This window comes from Carcharhinus amblyrhynchos, chromosome 21 (assembly GCF_965287045.1).
Source record: "Carcharhinus amblyrhynchos chromosome 21, sCarAmb.v2.hapA, whole genome shotgun sequence".
Classification (NCBI taxonomy): domain Eukaryota; kingdom Metazoa; phylum Chordata; class Chondrichthyes; order Carcharhiniformes; family Carcharhinidae; genus Carcharhinus; species Carcharhinus amblyrhynchos.
Genome location: NC_137344.1, coordinates 31,934,700 through 31,957,253, shown reverse-complemented (window position 1 = coordinate 31,957,253; position 22,554 = coordinate 31,934,700). Strand labels below are relative to the sequence as shown.

The 22,554-nt window shown below is 43.0% G+C and overlaps 1 protein-coding gene across 1 annotated transcript in view; it reads right to left on the bottom strand.

The window, feature by feature from the left end:
• Positions 1–12,357: 12,357 nt before the first annotated feature.
• pik3r5 (phosphoinositide-3-kinase, regulatory subunit 5) overlaps positions 12,358–22,554 on the bottom strand; it is a 121,325-nt gene continuing 111,128 nt past the window's right edge. The window contains exons 16-19 of the mRNA XM_080208929.1: positions 21,833–21,926; positions 19,904–19,986; positions 16,040–16,155; positions 12,358–12,763 (exon numbers count right to left, since the gene is read on the bottom strand). Coding sequence (XP_080065055.1) covers positions 12,616–12,763; positions 16,040–16,155; positions 19,904–19,986; positions 21,833–21,926 — 441 coding nt within the window. The 3' untranslated portion in view covers positions 12,358–12,615. The remainder of the gene's footprint in view (positions 12,764–16,039; positions 16,156–19,903; positions 19,987–21,832; positions 21,927–22,554) is intronic.

The following is a 22,554-nucleotide window of genomic DNA, read 5'->3' as shown; positions in this document are numbered from 1 at the left end:
CCTATTGTCTCTTACACTATCATACTGAAATGTTTGTCTCTGATTTGAGGTGTGTTAATGAACACTTACCAGAAAACAGTAGCTGTATCATGTCTTCCCCCGATGATCTAGCACTGGAAGACAGAGACTGCTGCACATTTCTGAAGAAGCCGGCATCGGAAGATGCAGCTAAAATCTGGAATTCTGTCAAGGTGCGGAAACGTAGGAGCAGAGCAACAATCCGATGATAATCATACTCCCACACGGTGGGAGAATCTTATAACGGGACAGCTAATTTGGCTATCGGTTTAATAGCCTCCTAAGATGCCGAGTGGGAAATGAGGTGCCTCCCATGACAGATCTTAGAGAAGAGATTGATACGTTTGAAACTCACAGTCACAATTGTACTTCTAGCTGCCTCTCGTTCTCCATTTAGGATACAGATGTCTATGTTATCCATGCCCTTGTGAATTTGATTAAGTGCTGGCCACTGTTTTTGAGAGAGGTCTCAGCTAGGGACTTCAGTGTTGAGGTGTTGGCCTTTTATGCTACCACCCATTGGTATTGGGCTGAAAGCAGCTGCATGAATGTCAGTCACCTTTTCCCAGAATGACGATTGCAAACTTAAACACTCCCCTGATAAGTTTTCGTGAACGGGAAAGGCTCGTGTTGTTTATAACTTTTTCTGTCTCACAATGCTGGGTGGTTGAGATGTAAAATGAGTTAAATAGGGCTATGCAATACAGTTTGCATTGAGCTGTGGGGTAATTTTCCTGTCAGTATACCAGGAGGTGAGGGCATGGTGGCAATATCACAGGCATAGTAATCCAGAGGCCCAGGTTAATGTTCGGGGGACCTGAGTCCAAATCCCATCACAGTAACTGGTGGAATTTAAATTCAATTAATAGTTCTGGATTATAAAGCTACTTGCAGGTAACCTTGACAACCATTATTGATTGTTACCTTCAGGGCAGGAATTCTGCCACCCTCACCCAGTCTGGCGACATGTCATTCTAGGCCCATAGCAATATGGTCGACTATTAACCAGCCTCTGAAATGGCACAGCAAGCCACTCAGTTCAAGGGCAAGTAGCGTGGGCAATAAATGCTGGCCTTGCCTGTGATTCCCACATCCTATAGAACAAAAGGGATAAAATATTCTTCAATGGGGTGAAGTAAGGTGATTAGAATCCGAGACCTGCCTCAATTCATATTTACTTCCAGTTTTAACAGGGTGGCCTGGAGGTTTGGTCTTCGACTTTCCCTGCAGACACTTGCCTGTGATTTGAACATATTAGTAAGGCTGTACACGTTGGATTTTAGCAACTATTTGTCACGGTTTCGGCTCAGGTTTGCCAAGTGGACCAGGTTTGCCAGGCCTCGGGAAACCCAGCAGCCGAAGGGAGGTGAGAAAGACTGGAATCAGGATATTTCAATGTAGCTTGTGAGTCAGGAGAAGCAGGAATGGTACCCCCCTCTCTACCCCCCCAAACCCAGCCCTTGACACCACACCGCCCCCAGCTTTCCACGCCCCCCAGCTCTCCTGAGAGTTCAGTTAATTTAATAAATCTATAATTATTATGTGAGTATCAGTAATAGTGACCGCGATTGTCGTAAAAGCCCATCTGGTTCATGAATGCCCTTCCGAGAAGGAAGCCTGCAGTTCTTGTTGAGTCTAGCTCGTATGTGACTCCAGACCGACAGCAATACGACTGACTCCAAACTACCCTCAAAAATGGCCTAGTAAGCTACTCAGTTGTCAAAAGGGTGGCTCAGCAGCAGCCTGTCAGGGGCAATTAGAGCTGGGGAATAAATACACACCCCAGGAATGAATTTTATAACAACCAAGACTCCCTCTCCAACCACACCTTCAAATACACACAGAGACAGTCTCTTTTATTCAGGAACATAAGAACACAAACACACTGCAAAGTCTGTTTGAACTGTCAATAAGCTTTATAATCAGTGATCAAGGTGGATGTTTGACTGTTACAGTGTATTGACCATTCAAGAAGGTGCTGGAGTGAGGTGACTTCTTGCAACTGTGCCTGGCATACCCTCTAATTCTATTTTTTACTCCCATTCTATGCTTTTAAAACTTTATTCAAACTATTTTAAACTCTCTAACAATGCTTTAATCCATTTACAAATTTGGTGATCCTTAGGATCCTGGCGCTACCCAACCTGAAAATGACCCAGACCAGCCACCCATTTGGGACCTGCAGCCGGTGCTGCAGTCCCAGAGCTGGGAATTTCCCTACATCAGTGTACAGGAAAATGCCCTAGAAGCCAGGGCCAATGACTCCCAGCAACCAAAAAAATGCCTTTGAAGCCAGGGCCTTCAATCTGCCAGTCTCCAGTGACCAAGAACATGCCATCAGAGCTGCAACCTTCATTCTCCATGCTCCAGTCGGCATTACCTCGGTCCCCACAGCTCAGAAAACTGCCACAGAAGCCAAGGCCTTCACTCTGCTGGTCTCCACTGGCCAGACCTGCATCTCTGGAGCTTGGGTCCTCTCCCCCGCAGCTCCCTCCAAACCTGAAGCCAGACCAGCAAGTCTGGAGCTGCAACCTCCATCCCAGAGGCTTCCAAACCCTCTAACCCGGAAAGTGCAACTTCCTGCAGGCCCCAAGCACTCTTTCCACTCCTCCCTTCTACAGTCACTCCACACTACTAAAAATCAACTCCCACTGCCTAAAAATCACTAACACTGCTCTTTTAAACCTACTTGCAGATCTAGAGGTCCTCCAACCTCCGAAGGAAAACTCCAACCTACCAATGCCCCTGAGGACCCCAACATGTGGATCCCGCCAACACCACACCCGTGACCGTGACCCCAGAGACATCATCGACTTACCAGCATGCGACCCATCCACTCCGGAGCGTGGTCTGGACATCCTCCGAACTCCAAAGCCAGACTGCAGCCCGACAGTTCACTTTCCAAGGAAAACTGAGGCACTGCTGTGTGCTCTGTCTCACGGACACATGGCTCAATCCTGCTTCTCCGGACTGTGCCCTGTAACCAGAGGGCTTCCCAATCTACCTGAATGCACTGCACAGTGGCCTCAGGCAAGGTTACAGGAGGTGGGGTCTCCTTCCGAATCAACAACTCATGATGCCTAGACGTAGCAACATTAGCAAGCTTCTGCTCCCTGGATTTAGAATATCTGGCACTAAAATGCCACCCTTACTACTTTCTGTGGGAGTTCACCTCTGTTATTCTGACAGCAGATGTGAAACTACGCATTAGATGAAAAATACACCACCACAAACAGCCTTGAGACGAAACATCTTGATGCCTTGTTCATTGTGGCCAAGCATTTCGATCAGGCCAAGCTCAAAAGTGTTCTACCAAGATACTACAAGAGACCCAAACATCCTAGACCACTGCTACACAAATATCAAAAATACCTACTGCTCTATCGCCTGCCCACACTTTGGTAAATCAGACCACAAGGCTGTGCTCCTAGCCTGGCTTACAAGCAAAAACTGAAGTGGGAGAATTCATCAAAGAAAGCCATGCAATGCTGGTCTGAGGTATTGGGTGATCTCTTATGGTACTGCTTAGAGTCAGTAGGCAGGACAGTATTTAAAAACCCTGCAACCAGTCTGAATGAGTATGCACTACAGTAACTGACTTCATTAGTAAGTGAGTAGATGACTATGTGCCAAAGAAGCAAATCTGCATGTTTCCCAACCGGAAACCATGAATGAACAGGGATACCCACTTCTTGCTGAACTCCTGGTTTGAGGTGTTCAAGTCAGGTGACCCTGACCTTTACAAGAAAGCCAGATATGATCTAAAGAGATCCATCAAAGATGCCAAAAGATAATACTGGACCAAGCTCGAGTCCCAGGCTAGCCACATGGCAAGGTCTGCAAGACATAACAGGTGCTTAGATGAAGGTAGGTAAAATTGCTGGCTTCAATGCACTCCTTCCTGATGAGCTCAACACATTCTATGCCTGCTTTGAGCAAGAGTTCAGCGAGAGCACACTGTCCATCTTGAAAGTGTTCGACGAACCTGTATCCGAGGTCATCATTGCTGACGTCAGAGCAGCCTTCTCGGTAGTCAACGCATGGAAAGCAACTAGTCTGGTTGGGCTACCTGGACAAGCCCTCAGATCCTGCGTGGACCAGCTGGCGGGGATATTCACAGACACCTTCAACCTCTCTTTATAACAATCTGAGATCCCTAACTGCTTCAAGAAGATGACCATCATCCTGGTACCATAGAAAAACCATATAGTGCTTCAAAAGGTTAATCATGGCATGAATCAAATCCTGACTACCAGATTGCCTGGATCCAATACAATTTGCCGACTGCCACAACAGGTCCACAGCAGACGCCATCTCCCTGCACCAAACTCTGGAACACCTAGATAACAAAGACACTTATGTCAGGCTCCTACTCATTGTCTACACTTCAGCCTTTAACACCATTATTTTTACGAGACTCATCTCCAAACTCCGTGGCCTGGGGCTTGGCTCCTCCCTCTGCAACTGTATCCTAGACTTACATACCCACAGCCTGCAGTCAGTAAGGATAGACAACTCCTCCTCCTCCATGGTCATTCTCAACACTGGTGCCACGCAAGGCTGTGTCCTCAGCCCCTTTATATACTCCTTATACAGTTCTGACTGTGCGGCCAAATTTCCCATCAACTCGATTTTCAAGTTTATTGATGACACCACCGTTGTTGGTCAGATCTCAAACAACGACGGAGTACAGGAAAGAGATGGAGAATCTAGTGAACTGGTGTGATAACAATAGTCTCTCTTTGTGTCAGCAAAATGAAGGAGATAGTCATCGATTTCAGGAAGCATAGTGGAGGACATGCCCTGTCTAGATCAATGGGGATGAAGTAGAAATAGTCAAGATCTTCAGCTTTATAGATGTCCAGATCACCAACAACCTGTCCTGGTCCCTCCATGCAGATGCTATAGTTAAGAAAGTCCACCAATGCCTCTACTTTCTCAGAGGACTAAAGAAATTTGGCACGTCAGCTACGACTCTCACCAACTTTTACATGTGCATCTCAAAAAGCATTCTTTCTGATTGTATCACAGCTTGGTATAGCTCCTGCTCTGTCCAAGACTGCAAGAAACTACAGAACGTTGTGAATGAAATCCAGTCCATCACTCAAACCAACCTCCCATCCATTGACACTGTCTACACGTCCTGCTGCCTCGGAAAATCAGTCTGCATAATCAAAGACCCCATGCATCCCAGACATTCTCTCTTCCACCTTCTTCCGTTGGGAAAAAGATACAAAAGTCTGAAATCACGTACAACTGACTCACAAGCAGCTTCTTCCCTGCTGTCAGACTTCTGAATGGACCTACCTCACATTAAATAGATCTTTCTCTACACCCTAGCTATGACTATGACATTCTGCACTCTCTCCTTTCCTTCTCTATGTACAGTATGCTTTGTCTATATAGTACGTAAGAAACAGTACTTTTCACTGTATACTAATACATGTGACAATAATAAATCAAATCAAAACAAATCGAACTTTTATTATACAAATATATACAGTTTAGTGTGCAATCTAGTATCTTAAACAGTGCAATTCACCTTTCAAAGTTTTATATAACAGGCCCGACTGCGAGGGAAAGAAATAAACTACCAGTGCACTTTCTGAAGCTATTAGTATACAAATGGCTGCCATCGAGAAAACGAGGAGAATTCGGAATAGAAAAATAATTATTGCACATTTTACATCATTGCTAAGTAGGCCAGAGTTATCATTTAAAAGATTTCAAACACATTATTGACAGTGCTTGGCGTATAAACACAGGACCAATTCGGTCATTTCAAAAGATGTCAGGTTCCTGTACAGAAGTACAGGAACTTCCACCATGAATGCCTTCCCCGTTCGCATTTGTTGCAGAGAACAATCGCCCATAATCTCACTGTGATAACCTTTTCAAGCAGACTTCAAACTCCAGCCAAAAGTACATGGCATGAAGATTGCTTTCAACCGAGCGCTGGATCAAGATTCTTCTTCAAAACCATTAGCAACTTAGTAGCTCCCACAATGCCAATTTGCCATGATAACAATCATAAACCTAAGTTTAAAATGTGCAAACTCACAGCGACAAGGGAAATTTTCTTCTGTATCCTTGCTGTTTTGACATAGAAGAATTCCTTCTCAATGCCCTCAATTCACAGTTTGAAAAATTTAGAACCAAACAGAACTTTTTTGTTTGCATTTCAAAGGTAAGTTAAGGAATTTGAATTAATTTTGACCCATCGTCAGTAACACTAGTACATACCATAAAAAGAAATAAGGAGCTTTACAATATAATACTGGTCAGCCCCAAACACTTGAACCCTAGTAAATGCTTAATTAGTTTCTCAAACAATTTAAACACAAAATAGCATTTCAATGGGTTGCTGTTTACAACAATGGTTTCGTGGTCATCATCAGATTTTACATTCCAGACCTCAATTGCCTTGGTGGGTTTTGAACCTGCATCTCCAGAGATTTACCCTGGGATTATTAGTCCAGCTGCCTCCCTCACATCTTCAGAAGACCAACCACTCTTTAATTAGCCCTACGTTCAGTGTATCCGAATTGAAATTAGATTATTTTATTGGACAAATTTATTAAAACTTCAATGGAAGGCAGGAGAGATTTATTTATTAGTGTCACAAGTAGGCTTACATCAACACTGCAATGATGTTACTGTAAAAAGCCCCTAGTCGCCAAACGCTTAACCAGCATTTCTTTCGGACTGAGAGAGGAAACTGGAGTACCTGGAGGAATCCCATTGGAGACACAGGGAGAGCATGCAGACTCCACACAGTTACTGACCCAAGCCAGGAATCAGATCCGGGTTCCTGGTGCTGTGAGGTAGCAGTGCTAATTTACCCGCATTAATGTTTTACCCAAGAGTTTACAAGTATGCACAAGATAAATTATTTGCAGTATTATTTGTTTAAAAGCCATGACCGAAACTGCTAGTATGTGTAATCAGAAAGGAATCTAGACAATGGATTTCTGCATCAGGTGTTTGTTTATCTCGATCCATCTCCTTTATCTGTACATTAAGGAAGTGGTAAAATTTACTGCATCTTACTAAGTAGATTACTTACGCTGAATTGGAAAACTGGATTCTCTTTCACGTGCGTTATTTGCATAGAATGGCAAGGTTCTCCATACTTGAGAACTAGTTTACAACAGCTTATTATTCAAGTTTTGTCTGTTCATTTAGTACCTTTTGAACTATTCCAATGTCACGTATCGTTCCCTAATTTAAGAGCGAGCCACCATTCTAGATATCTCATCCAAATTCTAAGCAATCCTATGTCTTGAGTTGCATAAGAATGGTGAAGATTAGTATGCACTTATTATTCCTTTCCTCAGGGCTTGCAATTTATGCATAGTGCTGATATGACCACATTGCATAGAATTACCTGAAACATGCAACACAGTAACAGACCGTTCGATCCAACCAGTCCACACCTGTCTTTATTCTCCACTTAATCATTTCATTCTTCCGCATCTAATCAGATCAGAATTACCCTTCATTACCTTCTTCATTTGTTAATCTCACCTCCCCTGAGTTGCATTTATAATATTCACCTTAAACATTCCCTGTAGTAGTGGATAACATGTTCTCATCATTCCAAAGAGGTATCTTCTGAATTATTTATTTGATGTTTTAGTAACAATCTCCAGCTTTGCTCTTTCCCACAAGTGGAACTCTCACTCTTGAAGTTTGCTCCTGTACAAGTTTTTCATCCTTTTAAAGTTCATTACTGGGTCATTCCTCAGCCTTCCCTATTCAAAAGGAGAGCCAGCCTCTCAATCCTTTCCTCAAAGGTATAACCTTGTATTCATCAGTTCCTCCTTGTAAATCTATTTTGCTACATTCCTGGTGCTTCTCTGTCCTCTCTATATGTCTTCCAGAACTGCATCTGATAGTGAAGAAGTCTAGCCTTGATACAAGTTTAGCAAATCTTTTCTTCATTTCATTTCAAAATCTTCAAACAAAATCTGGAATTAAGAGTCCATCGATGAACATGAAACCATTGTCGATTGTCAGAAAAACCTGTCTGGTTCACTAATGTCCTTTAGGGAAGGAAATCTGCCCTCCTTTCCTGGTCTGGCCTACATGTGACTCCAGAGCCATAGCAATGTGGTTGACTGTCAACTGCCCTCTGGACAAGGGCAACTAAGGGTGGGCAATAAATGCTGGCCAGCCAGTGATGCCCATGTCCCGCATATAAATTTTAAAAAATCAATTCCATCTCTTTCAAAATCCACCCCAATGCTGGACTTGCATTTCTTTTTAATGGTTTTGTTAACCTGTGTCATGACTTTCAATGATTTGTGCTCCTTGCCCACTTAGATTCTTGTTTTCCAAGTACGCGACCTCTTTATTTCTTTCCCTGAAACGTAATACCTCACACGACTCCTGTTGGAATTCATTTTCCGATTAGAAACCCAGTCTGCAAATTAATTCACATTTTCATGTCATTTGCTGCAGTCCTCTCAGTTCTGATTATCCATCATCTTCCAATCCACAATTTGGAGTCAAGCAAACTTAGACATTGTGTTTTAGATTCCAAAGTCTGAGTTAATATAGATTGTGAACAACAAATGGTCCAGCACTGATCCTTGTGGGACCCCCATCAATTTCTGTCACTCTGGCCAGTTATCCTTGGTTTTCTATCTTACAGCTGGATATTCATTCTGCTACTTGCCTCCTGGCTCCACATTTTATTTACTAGTTTATTATGTGGCTCCTGAGCAAAGGCCTTTTGGAGACCTAGATATGTCAAATCTACTAATTTATCCTCATCTAATCTCTCTGTTAGCTCTGTTGTCTCTTTTCTCATATAAGTCAAGTGTTAGTGAGACACAAGTGCATTGGTACAACACTCATACTGAATTAGTTAATAAACGTGTGCAATAACACCTCTACTATCTTTTCCAGATTGTTTTTAAAATGTCTGGGTACAGTTTGCCCAAACTAGAGATTTTATCCTTTTTAAGTTTGATTAGATTTTCAAACACTTTTGTTTCTTTACTAAAGAATGTATACCATTTCTAATCTCCTCTTCTGATACATGTCCACCTGAGCTTTCGCCAGGATAAATTGATAAATACTAATGCCAGAAACCTCCAACCTCATCTGCTTCTCCGGTGCTGCCACAGTGAATGGGGTTTTGGCTCAGCGCCAAATTCTCCATTCTCACTGCCAGCAGGAAGGAATGAACGAGATCAGAGAATCCCACCAGAAAGCAAAGGAATTACTTAATCACAGAATCTTTTATTTCTGCCATTTTATCTTGACTCTCCCTTGATGACCCAATTCCTATCCTGATTTGCCTTTTTTATTTATGTGCCTGCAGAATATTTTACAATTTTTTGTTAATTAATAATCTAATTTCATAATTCTTCTTTTCCTTCCTAATTTTCTTAATTTAGGATCCATAGACTAGAATCCCTACAGTACAGAATTCAGCCCATTGAGACTACATCAACTCTCCGAAAGAGCATCCCACGCAGGCCCTAGCCTCCACCCTATCCCTGTCACCCCGTGCATTTACCATGGACAATCCACCTAACCTTGTCATCTTTGGACCTTAAGGGGCAATTTAGCATTGCCAATCCACCTAACCTGCACATCTTCAGACTGCATATCTCTAATCTCTCCTAGTCTCTTTGCATTTTCCTTTGCCATACTGTCTAGGGTATAAATTTCTTCCCGTAACTCTATTTTTTTATTTATTCATGAGTGTCTAGTTTAGTTTGTTGCTTTTTTTTTTAAGCTGAATGTATCCTTTCCAGACTTTGCTGAACTTTTCAAACTTTTCCCATTGCTGTTCTACATTATTGTTTGCCAATATTGTTGTTCACTTTATTTTCGCAAATTCTTTCTCAACACATAGGAAGCAGTTTTCTATAATCTATTAACACAGTCTTTGTCATGCTTATATTCTTTTCAATAATAACCTTCAAGCACAATATGTTGTGGTCACTATTGTCTAAATGTTTCTCAGCTTTTACTTCTCATATTGACTCTGGCCCATTGCTTGATCCAGAAGCAATTCCTGCTTTGTCAGACTTCTTACATCCTGGGATAAAAAGGAGTTCTGTACATATTGTTGGAGCTCCGTTCACTTAACCCCCTGACCTACCCCTTTGAGCCAATTAATTTCAGGATAGTTCAAATTCCCTCCCCCCCACCTTGATTATTTTTTAAAATTAAATATCCTAATGTATTTCCATGTTCCTTCCTTCGTCTCCCCTCCACTATTAGGCGGTCTGTATACTACCCCACCAATGTGATTGATTCTTTGTTATCTTTTATCACTATTCAGGCGGATTGTATTTCAGTGCTGATGCAGTCATTTTTTTGACTCCATAAGTACAGATCTCCAAGTGGCTTTAGCCCTTTATTATTTCCAACTACGTTACAACTGCAGTGCTTAATTCCCAGTGCTGATATTACTATAGCCATGTCTCAGTAATTCCCTTTACATTTTGTTCCTTAACAAGTATTGCTGCTCTCAGTTTTATAATTGAATTATTATGGACGCAGTGCGAATTGGTACACAGTTTCATTTATATTTAAGCTTGCTTCATCACTTACGGATCTCTGCACACCTCTCCTTGCCACCACCACCCCACCTTCCCCGCACAATTACATTTTACTGGTTTAAAGCCTTGTTATCTCCCTACTTCTGTTAACTCCAGTCTCATTAGTGCAACACCTTCCTGTCTCAGTACTGCGGCCAGTGCCTCATGAAAAGGAAGCCCTCTTTCCTACACTGGCACTTTAGAGACATGTTAACTCTCCTGCTCTCTAGAGGTTACTACTCTGGAGGTCCTGTATTTTAAATTCGTTTTTGATATTCTCTCAGCAGAACCTTCTTCCTGCTCTTACTGACTTTACTTATTTTGTTAAGAAAGAGCACAATGGGATGAACCCTCTCCCTTTCCAAATTTCCTTTAGCCTGACATATGAGCAACACACTCTTTGGGACTCTTGTTTGCAAAGGATGCTATCCATATCCCTAAAATATGAAGTCCTCTGTCACCATTGCATTTCTTTATGCTCTACCTTGCCCTCGAGCAGCTTCTGAGTCTGAGCACCTCAAGGCTTACATTCCAGCTGTCCTCCCCACATTCTCCTTGTCCTTGTTAGTAGCAAATGCACCATATCGGTTGAACAGGACTTGGGTCCTTTATCTCCCCTAAGCCCCTGTTACCTGGGTAGTCAGACCCTCTTCTTCCTAATGCTGTGCTTTCCTCGGGATTTGTGGCTGTGGTCTGACTAAAACAACTCAGGAATCCCCCTGACTTCCCCATCTTTCAGGATGTCTCGAACTCCAGCTTGATGACTCAGAGACAGAATGACTTAAGACAGAGTCATTTCCTGAAGCTGTGGAAATTCAGCAGAGTCTTGTTGTTCACGAACACTCGGCACAGACATAATGGGCCGAAGGGCCTCTTTCTGTGTTGTGAAACACTATGACCCATCTACTGCAGTGCGGACATCCTGTCAGCTCTTTTTCATTCATTTGTTGATTGCCAACCTGAATTAAAATTTGGGTATCTGCCTTTGTTTAAAAAAAATACTATTTACTCACCTAACAGTGGAAAAAAAAATCACCAAATTACTACCCTGTGACATGGTTAGAAGTGCTGCCTCAAAGCGCCAGGGACCCGGGTTCGATTCCGGCCTCGGGTGAATAATTGTATGGAGTTTGCATGCTCTCCCTGTGTCTGCCAAGTTTCCTTTGGATGCTCTGGTTTCCTTCCACAGTCCAAAGATGTGCAGGTTATGTTAATTTGCCATGCCAAATGCCCCTTGGTGTCATGGGGATTAGCAGGGTAAATACGTGGAGTTACAAGGATAAGGCCTGGGTGGGATTGTTGTCTGTGCAGGCTCGATGGGATAGAAGGCCTCTTGCTGCACTGTAGTGATTGTATGATTTCGCTGGGTATTGGAGTTATTAACTGCAGTTGAATGGAAAATCTCGTGCTTTCGAAACCTGGTTTAATAATGTTAAGTTTTCACCTTACCTTAGTCTACATTAGTTTATGACCTTTAATGGTTTTGTTTATTTTCCCGCACCGCTAACTTGCAACTGTGAAACACAAAAAGAAGCACCTCATCACCCCCCCCCGTTCCAATTTCCTATTCCTACCAAATTCCCGCTCTGTCCAGAAAATGTTGTGATCCGTAGACACCCTGTGCTGGAACACATCAGCGCGCAAAGGGGGACGTATCACATGGTTATCTTCCGAGAACTTTATATTTGCACCACTAGGATATGTAAGTCAAGGCCAACAACAGGCTTCCGTTAAATTGTGACAGTTCCAACTCAAATAGCCGCCGGCTGTCTTAGAGCCATTCTCTCTCTTTCCCTCTTGCGTTAACAATGGCTGTACCGCAACTTATGTTTGTCCTGATTGGATCACCATGTAGCGTGGCACACCTCTGCCACTTCACCTGAGGCCTGTTGAAAACGCCAGTGAAAAATTACATTTGATACAGTAGTAAACCTATTAGTGCCAGCACAGATGATATAATCAGGTCCATCGTTTTGATGCAACAGTATTTTCAGCCAGTAGTGCAATTGACACATGGTGTCGTCGTCCGCAGTTGCTATGGCAAAGCTCCACTGAAAGTGACAATTGGAAGGCAGAGGAGGGAGTAGAACTTTGATGGTTGCTGCTGCATCTGAAAAGAGGTGTGTTTCTTCAACTTCTGAGGCACCCTATCCTCAGGCTTGTAACACACAGACACCTCACATCTAAACAAGACAAAGCAAGATAATTATAAGCTCATTTGCATATCAAAGCATCGAAACTGAAAAAAGAAATACAATTAATTACAAACCAGTTTAGGCACCATGACTTGGTTGCTCAACTATTTTAAGCCATTAACCCCCATTTTACTTCCTCTATGTACACTGTAATGTGGTTTTACTAAAGAATTAGAGCCACCTTATGGTGTTTTACCTCATATTGCAGTTTTTCACAGAATAATAGAATCTCTACAGTGCAGAAAGAGGTCACTCAGCCCATCGAGTCTGCACCAATAGCAATCTCACCCAGGCTCTATCTGCATAATCCCATGTATTAATCCTGCTAATCCCCCTGGCACTAAGGGACAATTTACCATGACTGATCAACCTAACCTGCACACCTTTGGAATGTGGGAGGAAACCAGAGAGCCTGGATAACCGCGGTCTATCCAATCTCTCTTCAAAAATAAAACTCTCCAGCCCAGGTAACATCCTGATAAACCACCTCTGCACCCTTTTCAGTGCTATCACATCTCTCTATAATGTGGATTGCAGAACTACACACTATACTCTAGCTGTGGCCTTACCAATGTTTTATATAAAGAACAAAGAACAACACAGCACGGGAAACAGGCCCTTCGGCCCAACGAGCCCGCGCCGCCGTCCCACTGTCTCAGTGACCTATTCATGATTTTAGTCTACGCCTAATGTGCGAGGATCAGGGAGGTCCAATTTAGGGACAATTTAGTACCCAATCAATCAGCCTAAAAGCACATCTTTGGGGATGTGGGAGGAAACCGGAGCACCCGGAGGAAACCCACGCAACCACGGGGAGAACGTGCAAACTCCCACAGACACAGGCCCAAATCCATGTGTCCGCACAGCAACAGAGATAGTCTCTGAGCTGTCATGTTGCCCTCGAGATGGTCCAGTTTAAGCACACTAACGACATGAAGCAATAGGCAACTCCCGAAGCAACGTCCAAGAGCAGCCCACTACAACCTGCCGCATGCATGCCCCTTGCTGGACTTAAATGCCTGTGGAGACAAAAAAATATAGATCCAGCATACTCTCCCTGCTCTTAAACTGTATGCCTCAGCTAATAAAGACTTTAACTTTAATTGTTGGACTTTGATCTGGCGTTGTGAGACTTCTTACTCAGCTGATAAGGGCAAGTGCACCATATGCCTTCTTAACCACCTGCCCTGATACTTTAAGGGACCAGTGTACAAGCACACCAAGGTCCCTCTGATCCTCAGCTATTGATGAGAATGCACTTATTATCAAGAGTAAGATCTGATTTGAAAGTCCATTTGAAAGTCAGATGGCAGCAGGGAAGAAGTTGTTCTTGAGTCAGTTGGCATGTGACCTCAGACTTTTGTATCTTTATCCCAATGGAAGAAGGTGGAACAGAGTATGTCTCAGGTGCATAGGATCTTTAATTATACTGGCTGCTTTTCTGAGGCAGCAGGAAGTATAGACAGAGTCAATGGATGGGAGGCTGGTGTGAATGATGGACTGGGCTTCATTCATGATGCTTTGTAGTTTCTTTGTAGACCCTTTGTAAGTGACTGAAATTGGAATTTATTTCCATTTCTCATTCCTCATACCAATACTTACAAAGATTCACTGAAACACAAAAGTAATTGTTGCTGTACCATCCACTCAGAATAACTTTCTATTTTAATATTCATGAGTCAATTCTGAAACCTGCTTTGGTGTCTCTTAATTTGGTTTAAGCAGCAGTGAGGAGGTTCTGAGTGATCTGGCAAGTTTAAAAATAGATAAATCTCCAGGTGTGGGTGAAATTGGATTCTCGGAGGCTATTTCCCAAGGCTGAAATGGTCGCTACGTGAGGACACAGGTTTAAGGTGCTGGGAAGCAAGTGCAGAGGAGATGTTAGAGGTAAGTTTTTCACTCAGAGGGTCGTGAGTGAGTGGAATCGGCTGCTGTCGGTGGTGGTAGAGGCGAACATGCTGGGGTCTTTTAAAAGACTTCTGGATGAGTATATGGGATCTAATGGGATTGGGAGTTACAGATAGTTCTATGACTTGGTAGGTATAGATGTGATTGGCGCAACTTGTGGGCTGAAGGGCCTGTTTGTGCTGTAGTGTTCTATGTTAAATGTTGAGATAGGCATTAGTTTCCAATTCCTCCAGTCATCTGGATAGGTGCCAGAGGACTGGAGGACAGCTAATTATTCAAAAAGGGAGGAAGGGATAAAACCAGGAAGCTACAGGCCACTCAATCTAACTTCAGTGGTGGGAAAACTATTGGAAGCAATTCTGAGATACAGAACGAATCTGCATTTGAAGAGGCGAGGATTAGTCGAGAACAGTCGGTGTGGTTGTGCTAAGGGGAGGTCACGTCTGACCAACTTGGTTTAATTTTTCAAAGAGGTGAACATGTGTATAGATGAGGGCAGTGCATTTGATGTAGTCTACTTGGATTGCAGCAAGACTTCTGACAAGATCCCACATGGGAGACTGATAGCAAAGATAAGAGCCCATGGGATCCAAGGAAATTTGGCAAATTGGATCCAGAATTGGCAGGAAGCAGAGGGTGATGGTTGAAGAGTGTTTTTCTGACAGGGAGACTGTGTGCAGTGGGGTCCTCCAGGAATCAGTGTTGGGGCCCTTGCTATTTGTGATTTATATTAATGATTTAGACTTGAATGTAGGAGGGAGCTGATCAATCAGTTCGCAGACAATACAAAAATTGATGGAATGGTAAATAGTGAAGAGGATAGCCTTAGATTACAGGAAGATATAGATGAGCTAGACAGATAGACTGACCAGTGGCAAAGGGAATTCAATCTGGATAAATGTGAGGTTTGGGCAGAATAAACAAGACAAGGGAATACCTGATGAATGGCAGACGTTGGGAAGTCTGAGATCATGTACCAACCGACTGAAGAATAGCTTCTTCCCTGCTGCCATCAGACTGGAACTACCTTGCATTAAGTTGATCTTTCTCTACACCCTATCTATGACTATAACACTACATTCTGCCTCTCTCATTTTCTTCTCTATAGTGTGCAAGAAACAATACTTTTCACTGCATACTAATATGTATAACAATAATAAATCAAATCAAATCTTACTCTTGATAATAAGTACGTTCTCGTCAGGAATGACATGAGATGTGGTAGAAGTGCCACATCTGTGCAAAGTTAAAAATGTATTGCAGGAAAACTATGATCTCTGCATTTATACTTTTTTACTATTAAATTAAGTTTGCAAAAACTAACAAATGGTGAAAAGGATTATATCATTCTCCTACCTTGTTACACTCTGAAGAACCTTTTGTTCGTCCTGGTCAAGGCAAACTGCAAACGTGGTATTATTAACTCCTATTATCTGTACCTTGTCAACCTTGATTTTGGTTACGTTTATTTGCTAAAGCAACAGAAAGAGATTTACATCAAATAAACATATTGATTCATAGAATCCTTGCAAGGCAGAAGGGGATGATGTGGAGATGCTGGTGTTGGACTGGGGTAAACACAGTAAGAAGTCTCACAACACCAGGTTAAAGTCCAACAGGGTTATCCTGTGTGGGAGATCTCCCACTCACCTGAAGAAGGAGCAGCGCTCCGAAAGCTAGTGGCGTTTGCTACCAAATAAACCTGTTGCATTTTAACCTGGTGTTGTGAGACTTCTTATTAGGCAGAAGGAGGCCATTTGGCCCATCAAGCCTGCACCAATAACAATCCCACCCAGACCCTATCCCTGTAACCCCATGTATTTAACCTCCTGGTCTCCCTGACAGCAAGGGGCAATTTAGCCTGGCCAATCCACCTAACCTTTGGACTGTGAGGGGAAACCGGAGCACCTGGAGGAAACCCACGCAGACATGGAGAGAACATACAAACTCCACACAGACAGTCACCCAAGGCCAGAATTGAACCTGGGTCCCTGTGGCTCTGAGGCTGTAGCACTAACTTCTATACCATCATCCCACCCTTCATCCAACATTCTGTGGAAGATATACTCACTGTCAAATACTCTGATCAAAATTAATTTCCTTTCCAATATTACTGTTTGGACATAAACTTGAATCTTAGTCATTTAGGAGGAGTTTGTCCAAGAGGGGGGAGGAAATATTTTGGATTGTGAGGTATATCCACTATAAGGCACTATTGTTCTATGCTTCTAGCCCACCTTGAGGTAATTGGTGCCAGTTAAGGCAGCAACAGGGTGGCCCTGTGTTTAGGACAAAAAGATCAGTCTCCTTTTGCTGAGATCAAGCCCGAGATGAGGGAGCAGAAAAGGAGCTCAGTATTGGGGCCGAGAAAACTAAAAACGAAAACACACATTTCTAGTGGTGGCTGTCGCAGACAAAAAAATTGCAACACATCAGTTGCAAAACTCACGGCTGAGCACCAGAAAGGACATAATGTGTGTATGCTATCAGCTACTGAAAAGGACAGATGCAATGGAAACTACAGTGCCTGACTATAACCTAAAACAGTTTATCATCTAAATGAATATTTCTCATTAATATTTACTGTTGAGAAAAGTATGGATGTTAGGAAACTTGGGGAAATGAATAGTGATGTCTTGAGGAGTGTACATAAGACAGAGGAGGTGAAGTCTTAAAGCGCATCAAGGTAGATAAATCCCTGGGACCTGATGAAGTATATCCCAGGACATTGTGGGAGGCTAGGGAGGAAATTGTGGGTCCCCCAGCTGAGATATTTGAATCATCGATAGTCACGGGTGAGGTCCCTCAAGATTGGGCAGTGGCAAATGTTGTGCCTTTGTTTAAAAAAGGCCGCAGGGAAAAGCCTAGGAACTACAGGCCAGTTAGCCTTACATCTGTGGTGGGTAAATTGTTGGAAGGTATTTTGAGTGGCAGGATCTACAGGCATTTAGAGACACAAGGAGTGATTAAGGACAGTCAGCATGGCTTTGAGGGTGGAAAATCATGCCCCACAAATTCGATTGAGTTTTTTGAAGGGGTAACCAAGAAGGTAAATGAGGGCATTGCAGTTGATGTTGTCTACATGGACTTTAGCAAGGCCTTTGACAAGGTATTGCATGGTAGGTTGTTGCATAAGGTTAAATCGCACGGGATCCAGGGTGAGGTATCTAAATGGATACAAAATTGGCTTCTTGACCGAAGCCAGAGGGTCGTTGTAAGAGTTGTGCCTCAGGAATCAGTGCTGGATCTACTGTTATTTATCATTTATATTCATCTAATGAGCGTATAGGAGGCATGGTTAGTAACTTTGCAGATGACTTGAAGTTCGGTGGCATAGTGGACAGTGAAGAAAGTTATGTCCAACTGCAATGTGATCTTGATCAATTGGGCCAGTGGGCTGACAAATAGCAGATGAAGTTTAATTTAGACAAATGCGAGGTGATGCATTTTGGTAGATTGAACCAGGGCAGGATTTACTCAGTTAATGGTAAGAGAGTTACAGAACAAAGAGATCTAGGGGTGCATGTTCATAGCTCCTTGAAAGTGGAGTCACAGGTGGACAGAATGGTAAAGGCGGTATTCGGCATGCTTGGTTTCATCGATCAGAACATTGAGCACAGGAGTTGGAACGTGTTGTTGAAGTTGTACAAGACATTGGTAAGGCCACACTTGGAATACTGTGTGCAATTCTGGTCACCCTGTTATAGAAAGGATATTATTAAACTAGAAAAAATGCAGAAAAGATTTACTAGGACACTACTGGGACTTGAGTTATAAGGATAGACTGGGACTTTTTTTCTCTGGAGCATAGAAGGCTGAGGGGTGATCTTATTGAGGTCAGGGAGGTCTTGCTGCAGCTGTATAGGGCATTGGTGAGGCCGCAGCTGGAGTACTGTGTGCAGTTTTGGGCGCCGCACCTGCGCAAGGATATTTTGGCCCTGGAGGGAGTGCAGAGGAGGTTTACTAGGCTGATACCGGAGTTGAGGGGATTGAGCTATGAGGAGAGGCTGAATAAACTAGGCTTGTACTCGTTAGAGTTTAGAAGAATGAGGGGAGATCTCATTGAGACGTATAAGATGATGAATGGGATGGATAGGATAGAGGTGGAGAGACTCTTCCCGCTCAAAAAAGACAGTAGGACTAGGGGGCACAGCCTCAAGATAAAGGGGAGGTGGTTTAGAACGGAGTTGAGGAGGAACTTCTTCACTCAAAGGGTGGTGAATCTCTGGAATTCTCTGCCCGTTGAAGTGGTGGAGGCTGCCTCGCTAAATATTTTTAAGAAGCGGGTTGATGGGTTCTTGATAAGAGAGGGGATTAAGGGTTATGGGGAGAGGGCGGGAAAGTGGAACTGAGCCACAACAGATCAGCCATGATCTTATTGAATGGCGGGGCAGGCTCGAAGGGCTAGATGGCCTACTCCTGCTCCTATTTCTTATGTTCTTATGTTCTTATAAAATAATGAGGGGCACAGGTCAGCTAGATGGTCAATACCTTTTTCTAAAGGTAGTGGAGTCTAAAACTAGAGGGTATAAGTTTTAAGGTGAGAGGGGAGAGATACAAAGGTGTCCAGAGGGGCAATTTTTTCACACAGAGGGTGGTGAGTGTCTGGAACATGCTGCCAGTAGTAGTAGTAGAGGCAGGTACAATTTTGTCTTTTAAAAAGCATTTAGACAGTTACATGGGTATGGTGGATATAGAAGGATATGGCCCAAATACAGGCAATTGGGATTAGTTTAGAGATTTAACAAAAAAGTGGCATGAACAAGTTGGGTTGAAAGGCCTGTTTCCACCCTGTAAACCTCTATGACTCTATCTTTGAGTGCCAATTAGATTCATCAGTCATCTCTTGCACTGGCAATTTTATAAAAGTTTCTTTATTCTAATTAGATACATGACTTCAAACGAGTAATTTTGTGAGTTGTGCTACGTTGGGAGATTTATCTGCTAAACCACGTGTTGTAAATCATTTTCTGACTATTTCTACTTTGCGCTCCCAGTGTGTGAATCTCCCGTCAGGACCACTACCATGCAGAGACCACCTTGCTTTGAATTTCTATAGAATCCTATAGTGCAGAAGGACAACAATCCCACACAGACCCTATCCCTATAACTGCGTGTATTTACCCTGCTAATCCCACTGACACCCACTAAGGGGCAATCTGTCACGACCAATCAACTTAAACTGCACATCTTCTTACCTCACTACAGATCTGTACTTACCTGATTATAACTTTTTTTGGATTTAGAGTTTTGCCGCTTCACCACCTCAGTCATGGAGAGATGAAGATATTCCGTGTTGGATTCTGAGGAAAATGAGAATTTTTTTTTTAAAAGAAATGTATTTTTTCAGTTAAAATACAGTCAGAAGATCTCGATTAATGTAGAATCATAGAATGATACAGTGCAGAAGGTCGTCATTCGGCCCATCAAGTCTGCACTGACCACAATCCCACCCATGCATTATCCCCACAACACCATGCATTTACCCTAGCTAGTCCACCTGACATTAAAGGGGGCAATTCACCATGGCCAATCCACCTGACCCACACATCCTTGGACTGTGGGAGGAAACCAGAGCACCCGGAGGAAATCCATGCAGAGACGGGGAGAATGTTCAAACTCCACACAGGCAGTGGCCCAACCCAGGTCCCTGGCGCTGTGAGGCAGCAGTGCTAACTAACCACTTTACCACCATGCTGCCCCTGATGTGTTAAAACACATCAGTTATCACGTATATGTGACTATAAGTGATGATAGTATTGAATCCTTAATGCGCACATCATTGAATTTGACTTAAAAAGTAACTGTTTTAAAATTGCTGCAGCTGAAGACCATTAGCAAAAGCAGAAATAATCATCTGAAACTTTTGAATTGTTGGAGTCAGTCTCTTTTTAGCCCTGAGCATCAGATTCTCATATTCTTTACAGATTTTAAAGGCAGTGGCGAAAAAGCTCCACAGATTCACCACCCTCTGACTGGAGAGGAATTTCTTCAGCCAGAGGGTGGTGAATCTGTGGAATTCATTGCCACAGAAGGCTGTGGAGGCCGGGTCATTGAGTGTCTTTAAGGCAGCGATAGATAGGTTCTTGACCAATAAGGGGATCAAGGGTTACAGGAAGAAAGCAGGAGAATGGGGATGAGAATCATATCAGCCATGATTGAATGGCGGGGCAGACTTGATGGGAGGAGTGGCCCTATTCTGCTCCTATATCTTATGTTTCTTTAAGCATTCTCAAAGACCTTCTAATCTTAATGTTGAACTTGGGAACTAGCAGAGTCAGGTCATCTTTTACAACAACTTTTCTTTCCTGCAATCCTCAAGTTAATGAATTCAGAGCTTCCAGTAATTTGTTTAGATTGTCATCCTTAATCTGTGTGGAGTGTGGATGGGGAATGTCAAGAGGCTACATGACATGACCATGATGGGTCTTAGAATATATCTAACCCTGATGCTCACTCGCATGCATTTTCTAACACGGGTTGAGAGACATTGATAGGGAATAAGTGCCATGGGGTGAATTTTACGATCCTCTTGCTGGCTTATTTGAAAGCGGGGCGGGGGCATATAAAATAAAGTGTTTGGCCTGCCCACTATCTTCTTGCCTGCCCCCCAACCTGTCCTCCATACCACAGGGGATGGATAAGGCATCACACATCTTGCCAGCCCTTTGGCCTGTTGATGCCTTTAAGTTGACAATGAAAGGCCTCATCTCATCTCCATCGTGGTGTTTCGGGGAAGTGGAAGCAAGACAACCGGCCCAACAGCTTTGATAGGGTGGGCTACTGTCAGGCAGGAAGAATGATGGTGTACCATCTATGAGGATTCCCTGTGCCCATCGGGGCCACCAGTCCCTCTTTGTCCAACCCTTTTGGCCTCTCGAACCCCTGATGCCACACCCTCTTCCATATGTGAAATATTCCAACCACCAACCATTCTAATGAACATACCACTGGCAATGGAGAAAGTATCCTCTTTGCGAGCAATCTCAATATGACATATAAACTCTTTAGGAATGAAATTAAGCAAACTTCTCAATACACTGATTAGTGCTATTTACAGAGATGTAAAATTATCTGGAGCAACTGAAGGTACACAAGGTCAGATTTTTGATCTCAATAAAGTAAATTGGTTGCTATGAATAATATTACCCAATTCGTCATATTTCTTACAGGCCTTGCTAAGATTTACAGATGTGCAGCTTTTCTCCACATTGTTCCACTGGCTTCTTCTGCTAACTGTTGCCTAATGGATAAGACAAAAAGAACAGCAATTAAAAAATGAGGTTTCATTGCCACTGTTCAGTTTTTTCTTACGCTCAATGCACATTTAATTATAGAATTGCAAATGTGTTGATTGTAACATGCAATTTAACTCGAATTTAAAAGCAAAATACAGTGGATGCTGGAATCTGAAACAAAAGCAGAAAATGCTGGAAAATCTCAGCAGGTCTGACAGCATCTGCGGGGAGAGAATAGAGCCAATGTTTCGAGTCTGGGTGACCCTTCGTCAGAGCTGAGAGTAAAGAGAATCACAGAGGGTGGAATGGGACAAAAGGAGAGTAAATGAGGATACAGAAGGCTGAGTAGGTGCTAAAAAGTGTCCATTAAGTGATCAGAATGCGAGAACGGCAGAACAAAGGCGCCTGAGGAAAGTGGCAGTTGCCCTGGGGGGGGGTGGGGGGTGGTCAGTGGCAAGATGGAGAGCTGCAATAGTGAGTGGAAAATGGAGTTGAGAAAGAAGGATGATAAAATGGATGGATAGGGTGAAACAAAATGAAATAAAATGAATGGAAATGGGATGAAGGGGGAGGGGAGAGTTCACGCTCTGAAGTTGTTGAACTCAATGTTCAGTCCGGAAGGCTGTAAAGTGC